The following is a 15,064-nucleotide window of genomic DNA, read 5'->3' as shown; positions in this document are numbered from 1 at the left end:
AGAAAGGTGGCATGAAGCATTCCTTGATTCCTTTACAGAATGAAGAGGTTGGTAGAAGGAACTTGAGTATTTGCAGCTGAGTTAAGTTGGCAGATTCTGAAAGGGTTAGCGATTAGTGTGGACAGAAAACCTGTGGAACACCAAGGATGGAAAAGCAGAAGAAGAGCAAAGGAAAGAGTGTACAAGTTGAAGACTTGGAGGACATGTATGCAAAGAACCAGTTTGGGATTTATGTGTTGAACCGTATAAGATGTTCTTCTAGCTACTAAGAACATCTTTTTGCACCTGGGGAGTCTGATGCAGGAGCATCCTGGGGTAGTTGGCTATCCTGCATGATTATGGGATTTTGGTAGGGTTTAGTGGACCTATTTGGGTCTTGGGTAGTTAATTTTGATGTATTTAATTATTATTGTAAGACTTTAAAGGCATTTAGTATTTAATTCTTGTTGACGACCAACTTATGGCTCTTCAAGTAGTTAATGTAAGGGATATTTAGTTTTTAGTATGCTAGGCTGACTTGTGGCTTGGATTGGTATAAGTAGGGGTTGTGGTGAAGTCTTCAGTCATTCATTCATCCATCTTGGACAAGAGGAGGAGTAGAGGAGCGAATTTTGAAGAGATGTAGTAGCTGAGGCTTGGGAAACAAGGAGATTTCTTGGTGGCTTGTGAGTACAAGTTGAGATCTTGGTGGTTTCTACCAGAGTGTGGATCTGGACTAGCTAGGGTTTGGATTGGATCTTGAGGGATCTTGCATAACTATTACTTGCTTTGAATTTGGCTGTAACCGGGAAGGCCTAACAGCCCGACACATTGCATGTAATCAGTTATATCTATGAATAAATTATTGTAATTTGGTATCCGATCTTGCATTGTTATTGTGTTTGCACTATGTGGTTATTTGTTGGAAGCTAGGACATCTCCTTTGGGGATTCTCTTGCGTTGCACTACATTAGATCATTTTCTTGGGTTATGTAGGGCTCACCTTGGACCCTCTTTTCCCAAGCTAATGTATGATTCATACTCCAATGTTGGTGACTTAACTTTGTACTGGTTGCTAGTGGAAGGGTTTCCCACCCCCTGTAAAGACTTCTAATGGTGAACAAAGATTTTCTCACATTAATATTATTATATTTCCACAATCCATTTGAAATGTGAATCTAGATTTCTGGATTTGATTGTGTATGTTGTTTTAGCATACACATTCAAATCTAGAAATATAGATCTAAATTTTCTCACGTTGCCAAATTTTTTGTTTCTTTTCCTTTAATGGAGAAATCTCAACCTCTTGCATGTGTTCAGACATCTCCAGTAACTAGGATGTGGTGGAGCATGTGGATTCTACCAACCTTCCTTTCTGAATCTCTGTCATTAGGTTTTCAATTCTCATATATCCTTAGTCTCTGGGAACATTGATATTTTTCCTTGTACAAAAAGTTTTTTTGTTTCTATTTTTATTTCTTCTAAACCATATTTTGGTGTTAATTTGTGGAATCAGAGGAATAAATCTCTCTCTACCAAACCTTAAACAATCATATTTAACCCTCTTATCAAACTTCTTAATGCATGTCCACCGTTGGCTCGTCTCCCAAATCTTCCTCTTCATTTGTGAGATAATTCTTGCTTTGAGGCCATTGGAAACTCTATTGGTCATTTCTTAGAGTGGACGAGGCTACGAAAACTACAAGCCTCTCTATCTTCTCTCGCATTTTGGTGGACATTGACATCTCCACACCTCTTCTGAGGGATATGATTCTCATGGTTATGAATGGACATTAGATTTAATTGTTGGATTATGAGGGTTTTCCATTTTTTCGTTGACAATGCTTCTCTACTAGTCATTTGGCTACTAATTTATCTCTCTTGTGTTGCTAAGGTGCCACCACTTGGTGCAATGATGAAAATGGTGATCATTTGACCATTTTGGCCTATGATTCTTCATCTAATAATTCCTCACAGGATCATGATGACTCCCCCTAAGGCTATGCTCTTTTTATTTTGTTAGATCGAATGGACTTGAATTCAGCTCTTGTTGCTAGTACAATTCGTTCTTGTTGTGTAGACTCTCCTTTGACAACTTATATTGATATTTTGCAACCTCTGACTATAGAGGCACAACATTCCTAACAATATGTTCCTAGTGTCGATTTTCTTGAGAAGGGGGTTCTACCACCTCCCCCTGATGGTGAGAACCTTACTGAAAGTAAATCCTTGATAGTTATTCATCAGAAAAGGAAAATTGTTGGGTGGTCCCCCATTCTCCCCCTTTCTGATACTACTGTGTTGTTCTTATGATGTGGGTTACTTGATGTGCTACTAGTTTGTTGCTTTTGATTATCAAAAACAAAAAAAGATAAGGGTCAAGGAAATAAAGAGAAGAAAATGACACGTTTGCAACAATATGTTGATCCTTTTGATCCATGAAACTCTAAGCAGTATAAAATACATTGACCTATGAAAAAGTCTATACATTCCCAATTAAACCTTGGAATGATAGAAAGCAACTTTCCAATTGAATGGACAACTAGTGTTGTTATCCTTGTATAGAAAGGTGTACATATTAGTAAACCTTCCAACTATCATACTACTATGGTTAGTACTCTATTTTCAATCTTTTTGGGGGGTATGGTAATAGAATGTAGAATTGTCAAGTGGTAAGAAGAAAATAGAAATGGGTCAAATGGTAGGTTGGCTTTAGACCAAGATGCCCTACCATTGATCATTGCATTAAGACACTTCATTAAAAATGTTTGGGTCACCCAAGGAGGATAATCCTTTCGTCACTTTGTTAGTTTATAAAATACCTTCGATAGTACTTATAGAGAAAAGCTTTAGGAATATTAGAGGAACTTGAGACTTCAAATCAATTTAAAGTATAAATCCAAAAACCTTGTGATCATTTTCTATCTAAAATCATAAATAAAGAGGGTATGTTTGAATGCTTTGGTAGAAACATTAGAGTCAAAATAGGGATATCCTATGTTTCGCACATTGCATTTCTTATATGTTGACAAAATAGAAGAAATGGTAAGCAAAACAATAGGAGGCATTTAGTTGGCATGTTTCATGGTAAAGTTACTTTTGTATTTGAATAATCTTATTCTAATTGCAAAACTTGCCCATAGTTTGAGAGAACATTCGAAGGCTTTAGAAATATGTTTCCAAGAGGTTAGGACACAAGTGAACAGTAACAAGACCAAAGTCATTATCTCTCTTTGAAAAGGGAAAAAAATTGACACATCAACTTCATCGTTAAGGGACACTCATTGAAGATATGGAAGATACAAGTACTTTAGAATTGGTTTTCACAATAAGATCTAGGAGACACACATAATAAAAATGATTCCAAGAGGATGGAAAACTTCTTATCTACTTTAGAACAAGTACATGAAGTAGATTTATGGGATTGGAAAGCCAAGAAACCACTTTTTGGGTCATTGGTTGTGTTTGTTGTTCATTATGGTCATAAAGTTTGTGGGAGTAGCATATCAAACCTCAAGTGGAGACAACTAGGCACAATCCAATAAAACATCACTAGTAGTCTTAAAGTCATGATTCTCTATGAGATCCTTTTGATTGAAGCATGAATGTTCCTAATGGAAGCTCCAATGATAAATCACTTGTTATGTTTCTTAAGAAAGTTGAAAATGTAGCTAAACATATCTAGCTCAAAATGACAGTTGAAGAGGATTTAGTTGTAGGAAGAAAACCTAAATGAAGTAAAAAATAATGTGGATTAATAAATGGGATATTAATTTGAAATAATATACTAAAACAAATAAACAAAAGTTTGTGTTAGAAAAACTCAAGAATGCCATGTGGATAAAATAATTGGTTAAAAACGTATTCTAACGAGTTCAAACCCATGCAAGATCATGATGAAAAACCTTATTTAATGGAAAAGGGAAAAAAAAATTGCTTGAGTGAGGAATAGTTCTCATCATATTTTTGATGCCAAATGAGTGGGTGGACATCTTCAATGAAGGATGAGAAGAAAAAAATTGCATTTTCTACAACAAAGACATGGTTGAAACTAAACAACTCTTTAGCCTAGATTGTGTAATGAATGAAGATGTACTTATTTTGAAAATATTTGTAAGAGATGTGTTTGAATGAGATGCTTAGGAGAAAAAGCTTCACAAGATGACAAGTTTCTTAATCAAGATACATTAAAAACAACATTTAAAAAACTTCAAAATGGGTTAACATTGGATCTCTTGGTCCCTAAGATTGGTTGGTGTCATGGACATTATAGAAATTCATTCTTTCACAAAGATGTTTTTTATTAAGACAAGAAATAATTTGAAAGGGACTCAACCCTTGAACAAAACTGAGGGAAGTAACAAAGGTCACCAAATGACTAGAAGAAATAGGGTCTCACAAGCCAAACCAAGTAGAAGCATAGATAGAAGAACAACTATAATAAAATTTCCTTACAATAATACATCTTGTCAAGTTTACCTTTCACCCATTTTTCAATTGAGTTTGGGAAGAGGAAAATGAAAGACCTTTCCTTAGTTTACAATAGTCCAAATAATTTATCAAATAAAGCTACATTACAAGAAGGTGCAGTAGGAGAAATCTTATGAAAGGGCAACTAAGTTGCAAACACAAAGTAAGATGATTCAAATAGGATCTACGAGCTGCAATAAGGCCTCACTAGAACTTTAACTTGTTGTCACCTTAGAGGAACCATTTGATAGAGAATTGAGTCTGTATAGTTGAGTGATTAACATTAATATTCTTCCACTAATAATTCCATTTCAATGTGAGAGAACAATCCAAAGCTAAGTGACCAATTGAGAAGTACCAATGACATCTAAAGGGGAGGAGCTAATAATCAAGTGGTTGAGTCTAGAGCCTATCCTTAACCATCAAAATGACTTCCTTGTTAAGAGGCTTGAAGATGTCAATGCATACCATAATGCTCCATGTAGAAAGTGGATTCAACAATCTTTTAAAAGTGACCAATATATTTTCCAACTGCTTTCTAAGAAGAGTCCGCCCATATTAGAATGAAAGAGTCAAAATTATAACCCACATTAGATGTACATTAAGTGGTTTGGTGAGGGGGTTAAAGGAGGTTGTTTAAAGTTTGACCAAGAGATTGTGTTCTCCCTAATTCCAAAGCTTACCCAATACTTAGTTTCTATCCTCCTAATAGGAAAAGGAAGAGATTAAAAACCCTTAACACAACAAAAGAGTTTTCTTAACACAAGGGACCTCCGCGAGGCCACACCCACCTTGTGGAAGTCCAAAAGAGAAGGCCAAAGATTAAAGAATTGACACACCAAACATCAACACAAGTAGAAATTCTTGCTTTCAACCACATTATATTTTTAAACCACTATTTATGGTGCTTTGGCACACAAAAGAGGTTGGTTCAATGGTAGATGATGAGCAAGATTAAACTTGGTCAATAGAGCCAAGCTACAAGCCTTCATAGAAGTTATAAGCACCAGAGTAGGGGTAGGGCTAAAATTAAGGAAACAAAAATAAGGGTAAAAAAATGATGCATAGTCAGGAGATCAATGTTAGGAGAGAATGACCCAACAAAAGGCACACACACAAAAGATCAAATAGGTTTGTCATGCACAAAAGCCTTCAACAAGTGGCTAGGTGAATCAAATATAATTCCAACAAAAACTAAATAGTTAGTGACAATGGGATGTGCATTGGCCAATAAGGATCTAGCGACAACAAATTTGGTGATGGTTTCAAGGCACAAACAAACAAGGGTACACAAGCAAATCTAATAGGTGCATTGGTGAAATCGATAGGCACACACTCAAGACATATGTTAATAGTACTAATTAATAAAAAGTAATTATAATTTGTTTAAAAGTTTGGAGGGATTAAGAAGTGATTTGCAATTAAACAAACAAGCAATCTTCCAAGAATAGATGTTAATGTAAGAACTTCCAAAGGTACATGCCAAGGTTGTTCTATTGTAAGTACACTTGATCACAAATTCAAATTCATTCTCTACAAAAAGAAATAAGAGATATCGATCTATTGAACTTCAAAAGATTCACATCTATTCTACTAAGTCATATGTATGAGACAAGACTTACTATTATTAATAATAAATGGTCAATGCCTAATAGGACAACTTGAACGACTCCAACTAGAGCCAATTTATTTGTATTCACTATGTAGTTTTGAAACAAATCAAGAGTCCTAATATTGAATCATATGTTATGAAACATGAACATATTAAAATATGATTTAAATTTTTTTAAAAATATTTATGTATAAGAATAAATAAGTGAATTACTATTTGAGGTAATAGTAGTTTGACTTAAAAATTACAAAATTATTCTTAATAAAATAACATAATTTAATCAACTAGTAAATATATTTTACTATTGGATAAGAGATCTATAATAAATGTTATACAAGGCACAATGCTTGGTTAGCAAATAGAGTAGCAAATTAACAAAGCTTAAAGTTCAGGTGGAATTCCTCAGTTAAACATTAACCTTGAGTCATACTACAATTGACGAAAATCTTGACACTTCTTCAAGTGAGTATCACCTAAATGTAATAAAATAAATAGTAAGTAGACTTCATCTTTTATCATAAATGAATTCACAAAAATAAATTCATACAATCCATTACTTAAAATAAAAATTACTACCTATAAAATATAAAATCAATATACTTTAAGGAAATAATTGAACCTTTAAATTAATTTTAGAAATATCAACTATTAATAAGAAAAATAATTTTTAACTACTACTAACTAGGTCGTGCTCAACAAGATCAGTCATAGCCTCTTAGCCACTCCTTACTTCTCCATCACCTCTTGGTGATGGAAAAGGGTGGGTAGAATCTAGTAAATTTGTTGAGCTAGTTCTCTTGGTATATCTCTTTTTCATATTGTAAAATATCTTAAATAAATCTATCTAAAGAATTGCCGATACATATTTATTATAAAATAATTAAAATTTAATTGACTAAACCCAAAATTGTACTCATTTTAGTGTGGTGTTTATTAAATTATTTTTAAAAGTATATTTTGTTTATAATAAATATTAAAATTTTGGCGTGTAGATGGTTGTCAAATTTAACCTTAAAAATAAGTATTAACATTAACACACTCACACCATCCCACTCCACCATTTCTGCCATTGTAGGATGCCTCTCGGCATTAACAAAGACATTTCATAAGATGATGTTAAATATGGTAATGTTTTATGTTAAAGAAACAACGATTACCATAAGAATGATGTGTTTCATGTTAAGACAGGTAAGCAATCAAAGCCCGACCGAGCATGGGTATTCTTAAGACTAATAACAAACAATTTTGGTATGAACAAGATGTCTCTTTGAGTTTGCACTTCTCATGGAGAGGTATGGATCATGTCGAATCAAAAAATCATGGAAGAATAAGGGAGTATAAAGAACATTTAGTATGGAGGGGAGTAAGAATCGAACATCACCCATGTTATTTCATTATGGATCAAATTTTAAAGATTGTGTAATAGATATTATGCTCCCTAGAAAGAGACAAGAAAGGAAGTAATCTATATAGGGCTAGCAAGCCTCTGTGAATGGAACACTACTACGTATCATATTTAAATTCTATTATGTTAAAAGAATCAATATGTTAGTGAAGTTTTTCTCTTTTAACTGATATGCATTCTTTATATTCTGATAGCTAGAAAAACTACTCCACAACAAACGAGTTCTCCATTTGTAACTCTCCATAGAGGTACAACTCCCTCCAAGATAAATTCAACAATAATATCCTTTATTTAAAAAGATAGAAATGGAAACTGCTCTTTTAACTAGAAAGAACTAAAGACATTCAAAATACTTTTCCATAAACATGTAAAAGCATTGCTAATAGGTAAATGATCCAAAAATAAGTCTTAAGACTTATAAAATGAAAGAGAGTCATACAAATTGGTCAATTCCACTAAACATAATTGATCCAAATGTCATTCACATAAACAATAGACAATCAATCACCATAATCAAGATTGCATTCCTTATGAAACCAATCCAAATTACTTAGAACCATAAGATTTCAAGTCAGAGACAACATCATGAGAAGAACCAACAGATACACCACTATTTTCTATTAACTCATATGAAAGTAGCACCATCAAAATATTTCCTTTGACCAAGTCTTATATCTAATTACTACAAAAAATATCTAGAGTATCAATTCTTGCATTATCAAATAAATTAATATTTATAGCCACATAGAGCCTTTGAAATTAGTTATAAAACTAACTCCATAAGGAGTTATTAAAAAGTTTTGAACTTAAAGCCTAACATGACTAACAAAAAATAAGAACAACTATTGGCCGAGGCCCCTAGTTTCAATCTAACTGCGAACTACGTTGAACGAGGCAGTTTGTTGTTCGTGATCTATAGGCACATTTCCACCCGCTTCTTTCCATTCCTTATAGGTGACATTCAACTCCAAGATTTCCTTTTACAGTGGGATTCCCAGTTGTTCTATTCTAAATTGCCAAATAGTAATCATTTTGTGAGCGTGCTCCAATTTCTTGTCTTGAACCATCAGGTGGATCTTCACAAATGATAATCACGGAATCTGCCCAAGCTGTGATAATGAAATTCCCGATAGAGACCTCTTTGGTTTCTTTCATGGCCCTCAGTTTATCTTGACATACAACATGTATATCGTTCAAATCCTTATTTGGTTGATCCTTATTCCCCATGATTTCCACATCAATGCATTTTATGTATTTGTCTAGAATTTGCTTCAGACATTCCAATTCCTTAACCAATTATGAGCACTCATCCAAGCATTGTTTGATCATCATATTTCTCCATTCTAGATTAGTCTTCGATACATATAGGAAATCAACATCAAAGTTGGACCTCGGTCTCTCTGCGAGGAACTTATCTATTCCATACTCTTGGACTTCAGTCATATGGATGATCATTTCGTCCCATTTCACTTTCTCGGCTTCCCAAGCATTCAACTTTGATTCTAGATCTACCATCATTTGATCAAATTTTGTCCTTGTCTCGGCAAGGTAGGCAATGTAATTGACTTAGAGAGAGACGACTAATTCAATCTACTTGTCAAATGCACAAGAAATTGATCTATTCCTCTTCACTTGGTCGATGAATTGTTGAGCCGTAGGAGAAGTCGCATCAACCATAGAAATGGCATGGGGTTTAGCTTCAACTTCAATGTTCTGCAGAGTATGGATATATTCCATCAGCAAACAAATAGATTGCTTTAGTTCCTTCTTCTTCCAATCTTTCCAGATTCGGTCAGTGACTCTTGCGAGACCAACATCAAGGATTTTCATGTCAGCAGCCTTAGAGGTTGGCCCAAGAACCGTCTTCTCCATTATATAATCCTGAGGTGTAATATCACCCAAGTTCTTATCCATAGATGGTTTATAAACGTCAACTACCTAGTGTCTTGTTTTCTCATACCTCTAATAAGGTCTTTATTTTGGGCTTTTTGCTTTTCGGGGTTTTACCTAGGCACTTTCCAACCATGTCCTCCACTAAGACATTGACCAAAACTATGCTTCTTTTCTTGCTCACAAATAGATCATACCAATTCAGTGTAGAAGAGCCACTCTTTCGTGGAGGAGTTTGAAGAACATGGGAAGTCTTGTCAGCCAGTGCATTCAAGGCATTAGCTTCATCCACTGCTTGTTGGTTGTTTTGATCCATGGTTTCAATCGAGTTTTCTCCAATACATTGAACTGTGACTTTAATTTCAATTGGTTCTACGCCTGGATTTACTATGGCGGCTTGTTGAGCTCTATTCTTCTTAGTGCGGGAAAGAGTTCACCTAGCCGAAGTTGAAGGTTGTGCTGAACTCTACACAATAGTTCCAATTTCAATTTCAGGTTTAGGGTTCAAGGCACTTGTAGAGGAAAATGTGGCAATTTTATCAATACAATGAATAAACAACTATGCTCTAGAACTGGTAAAGCCTTTATGAAGTTGTAACTCAACATACCCCAACTTGGACCTCATTTTCTCTACTAGCTAGTTCTTAGTTCTTTCAATGCTAGGAAGAGTTCTAGGTTGAAGATCATCCTCCTCGAGTAAATTCTAGTTTATTTTAGGTAGGGGAAAAGCTTCAACCTAAGTTGCATAGAAGGTATCAACTATTTCTTCACTTTCATCTTCTTCTACCTCCTTAACATCCATCTATAGCTTGAACTCTTTAATTTGCTTCAAGGTGAATTCTGACCACCATCTTTTACTTATCTCATAGTCTTCCTCACAATCTGCCCAAAATTCTTATATCTAAGGAATGTGGGTAAAAGATGGATGCAATTCAAACTAAGATTGTGCAAAGCCTTTACTATCAAATCCACAGCGGGCAAAATGGAATGCCAAGTTCATAGCTTCAATTCAATTTCAAGACTGAAAGCATCTTGAGTGCTTTTGCACCAATAATGGCTGAGCTCAATAGGGAAAATAAAACCAGAACCTTTTCTAGCTTCACAATTTTTATCCACTTTTGCTACTTGCCTGCAAACTTCAATCAGTTAATAGTGGTCTAAGCAATATTCAAGTAACTTCAAAGGTTTACCTTCATACCCGCCTACTCTTATGTACGTAAATTTGGGAAATTGGGTGAAGAAGCTACCATAGATAGTGATGAATTGAGCTAGTTCTTCAGCCAATCTCCTATGCTCTCTAACTTGGAGCTCAAAAACGAACCTAGCAAGAAAAGTATCCTGTACCCTTTTGAAATCCTTGGGATTCTTCTCTTTTTGCAACAAGAGAAAATAAGCATAGATGTGCATGTCATTTACCCAATCTAGGTGGGGAAAACCTTCCCACTCTTTACAACATGCTAGAATATAAATAGGTAAGAAGCCATATAAAAACTAGAAACCTTGGATGCTTGCGAAAGCTCTTCATGCAATTGGTCTGCTATGATTTCAGCCTAGTCAATATACTTTCCTTCACTTAAAATGGACTGAACAAAGAAATACATCCAATTTTCCTAGAAAAAGGCATTCTTATTCCCTTTGACTCTGTTAAGAAGGGTGATTATATCTTTAATCGCGTGAATCATATGTTCTCATGTCAGGGGATGAGGAAGACAAGAACCTCCCTTCTTAAGTTTGAGCAACCAATTCTTAGTTATGGCATTATTAAATTCATTAGCGTCGATAGTAAATTGGGAGTTAGAGAGATTGATAGTCTAGGCTTCATATTCTTCACATGAAGGGATCCTCAAGGCACCTATTACCGTAACTTTGTTGACATACACCTACACTTCCCTTGTATGTGTTCTAATGCACCTTTGGGTAGTGTCATACTTGTCTCTACATTCCAAAACTAGCTCTGGGCAACAAACTGCTTTTGGAAAACCGCCAACTTGCAACAACCCACTCTTAGCTACCTTTTTTGCAATAGATCAAAACTTAGGTCTTGAAAACCTTGTCATTAGTTCTTCGATATCCTCATTAGCAAGAAAGGTATCTCCTAGTTGTAGTAAGAAACTAGTTAGGATGGTGGTTGTCTTTTCTTTAGGTAACTTAGGGTGAGAAGCGGCCATGGCAGAAGGAAGATTACAATTTTAACCACAAGGAAAAGACAAAATGAAAAGGACCAACATAGCTATCTTTGCTTTTAAAAAGAATTAATAGTAGTTCATGAGGAAAAGGACTGAGACTCACTGGGAAGAAGAGATGACAAATCTCTTGACGAAAAAGACTACGTTGCAAGCTGCTTGCATGTCCAGGAAAATTAGAACGCTTAACTCATATGGTGATGACATAATGAACAAGAAAGGAAACTTTTATCAGTTTAAACAGGGAAGCACATTGTGGATGAATAGGGCAAGTACGAATTTGATAGGGCTTTTTAATCATTGATGAGCATTGCTTAACTCCGCACACACCAAATCACTTCATCACCTTTTGCACCAATTAGCCATCAAGGCATGTCTTCTCTACCTTTTCAGAAAAGATTTGATCTCCGTATTGCCACTTGTCATTATTTGCACGCCTTTCAGACCAATGAATTTTGAACTCTTGAACCATGGAGAAAAGGTTCAAGTTCGATAGTCTTAGAATATAGGGATTTGATGCTTGTAAATCAACTCATCATGATAGAAAAAGCTTAGCAATGATGAACTCTGAACTTGAATCTTTGTTGGTTCAAAGTTCAACTTCAAGGGGAGCACCGAAATCTAGCTGATGTTATAGGTCTTGTTGGGACTTAAACCAACGCACGAGCCATACTAATGAACTTTGAACTTTGAACCAATTGGTTCAAGAGTTCAAGTTCAAAGAAAAAGGTATTGCAGGGTAAACATGACTAAGGTGTCCCGATAAGGCCAAAACAACTTGAACCTTTGAACTTTGAACCGAACCAATTGGTTCAAAGATCAAGTTCAATTTAGACTAAAAAGGGGGTGGTAATAAAACATCAAATACAAGTATAAAACTTTTAAGGCTGAAGAGATGGTAACATAGTATATATATATTCGTAAGACATTAACACTTGTAAATTTAATCATATATATCTATAATGCAATGAAAGACTATTATAGTGATCTAGCCTTAAACCTTTCACTAATGTCTTTGGAAGGATAGGTTGGTTTGTATAGGGTGGGGCTGAGTAATCCTATCATAAATTAGGTGACTCCTAAGAGGTTGTATTGACGGGTGTTCATGAAACCCTTGGGTTTGATTATCAAGTGGTTTCAGTGCTTTATGACAGTAATTCCCCGTCCTCCATATGGGTTAGGAAAGAAGTAAGATTGGGTTTGAATATAGTAGTTATGACTTATATTATGAGCAAAGTAACTATTACTTAATCTAGTTAAGTCACAAACATAGTAAGGTATAATGAGGCATGTTAAACAGTCCCTAATAGGAGACATTGCAACAAACTTGTGTGTAACCATTCCACTGCACACTCCAATTTACAAGATATCTATAGAGAACTTACATTTTTTTAGTTTGCTAGTCATAAAGTACAACCAAATTTCTGCCACATCCATGTCCGAGGCTAAAATTCAATTTGGAATTGTATGTTTTCCGTGTGTTGTGCGCACATATTTAATTGGAGCAATTTAAATAAAGAGAAGTGCAACACCAATACAAAAATTGTACAACAAAATCTTGAGACATATTAAATTGTATAACTCAAGGATGCTATTGGTTAAGCCATACAAACTGATTTGCTCTAAAGGATGTTGAAAGTCATTATCATTTTTAAAATTTTATATGCTCAAATTGGACCTTCTATTGGTAACCTAGGAATGATCTGTTGCACATAACTTTTATTTCGCTGGTTGGAAATTCTTAACTGTTTGATCTGCTGGGGGCTAATCTGCCAGATAACGAGCAATCCTAAACATATTGGGCAAGAATACACAATTTGCAATTTAAGTAATGCAGCTCTCTCTCTATTCCTGATGGAGTGCTTACGATTATAGCAAAATGACAAGACTACCTAAGTGCAGGATCTAGTTACGGGAGAGGCAAATATTGCAGATTCACAAATTGAATTGATGTGATGCCCAGTGTTCATATCTGTGCTTCACTTTAAGCAGTTGGTAGATTCCTATACATGGAATATAATTGTCAGATTTCTATCTTGATTCCCAGGGAAATGTCATTATGACAAGATTGTATTCTTAGAATCTACATTGCCTTAAACATGTTGAAATGTCTTACACAAATAAAAGCTCAGTTTAAATATGTTGCATGACTGTGGTTTTGTACGATTGATGTCGGTTGCATGCATAGCTGCAAATTTATCTGTCTAGTTATGGAATATGCAGAGACTCTTGACATAAGAAAAAAGGGATGGAAATAGAGGAGGATGGCTAGCTGTGTATAAAGCAAGTTTAAAACTGCATAATAGCGAAGTATAGTGGCAATTGTTGAGAATAATCAAAACATCATGCAGCATTAACCTGTTGTGACATTATTAAATTAATGAGGATACAAAAGGCTATAAGCTTATTGCCCGCATTATTCTTTACATAACAGTAAATTCCAACCTTTCTCATTGTTTGAAAGCATGGAAATATAAAAACTGGTCATAATATGACTCTGCACAGGGTTCAGAAAATTGCATCTTATATGAAAGTAATTTTTCAGATTTGATACAAATTATGCAAGCCCAAACACAAATCTAATCACCACTGTAGTTTGGCTTCCGTTTCTCAGCAAATGCTGCTAATCCTTCAAGTCGATCTTTTGAATTTAATACTTCAGCATAGCAAGTTTCCTCAATAAACATTCCTGAGCAGGTGTCAACTTCACAACCTCGATCAATAGCAACTTTGGCCATTTTTATAGCCAAGGGCCCCTGGATTGTATTCCCAATATTAGGCAAAGCATGTTGTCTACAGTGAAAAAATGGATCCTTACTTTTAATGGGAATTCAACATTTGATAAGATGCTTTTCAACAACTGACAGAAACATGCCTCTTACCTTCTCCTTGATATCTCGAGCAATCTCAAGAGCCTTAGAGTATGCATCTCCTGCTGTGACACAGTGGTCTACAAGTCCTGCATTTCCATACAAATGCTCATCAATGAAAAAAAAAATCATTTTTCTCTACTTCATATCTATCCTATGAAACTAATGGACAAAAAATAGACAATATTTCATATTACTTAAAACCAAACTCACTGAGAAATTAGGTCTTACCCATGGCCAATGCCTGTTTCCCATCAACCCTGCGACCAGTGTAAATAAGCTCTTTTGCCTGTGACCTGCCTATTAATCTTGGAAGACGCTGTGTTCCACCTGCACTGAACTTTTTTTTTGATGAGAACAAAAAAGGTAGCATTGCTGATATTTAAAATGCCAGCTTATGTCTACAGCCTATTACATGGTGTCACATTGTGAAATGCTCTTCAGAAAAAGTGAAAATATTTCAGATTCTCTGGTAACATTCAAATACATGATTACAATATAACCTAATATTGAGAAATGCCATTTTAGCCACAGTTTTTCTTCACAGGTAGCTTTCAGTTGAGTGCCCAACTTTTGAATATGTCATTGGAGATAATAATTTGAAGAGCTTTAATTTTAAACAAACCAAAATTTCTTACTGCATTACCCTGTGATG

General features: G+C 35.0%; 1 protein-coding gene across 4 annotated transcripts in view; it reads right to left on the bottom strand.

The window, feature by feature from the left end:
- Positions 1-13,885: 13,885 nt before the first annotated feature.
- LOC149551061 (ATP-dependent caseinolytic (Clp) protease/crotonase family protein) overlaps positions 13,886-15,064 on the bottom strand; it is a 70,539-nt gene continuing 69,360 nt past the window's right edge. For all 4 annotated transcript variants that reach the window (XM_089786631.1, XM_089786632.1, XM_089786633.1 and 1 more), the window contains 3 exons: positions 14,641-14,744; positions 14,422-14,498; positions 13,886-14,295 (listed from right to left, as the gene is read on the bottom strand). In XM_089786631.1, the coding sequence (XP_089642757.1) occupies positions 14,119-14,295; positions 14,422-14,498; positions 14,641-14,744 (358 nt within the window). In that variant the 3' untranslated portion in view covers positions 13,886-14,118. The remainder of the gene's footprint in view (positions 14,296-14,421; positions 14,499-14,640; positions 14,745-15,064) is intronic.

This window comes from Cupressus sempervirens, chromosome 6 (genome assembly GCF_028749045.1).
Source record: "Cupressus sempervirens isolate cs-2001-9-10 chromosome 6, ASM2874904v1, whole genome shotgun sequence".
Classification (NCBI taxonomy): domain Eukaryota; kingdom Viridiplantae; phylum Streptophyta; class Pinopsida; order Cupressales; family Cupressaceae; genus Cupressus; species Cupressus sempervirens.
The sequence above is the reverse complement of the archived record's forward strand: the minus strand, read 5'-3'. Positions and strand labels throughout refer to the sequence as shown.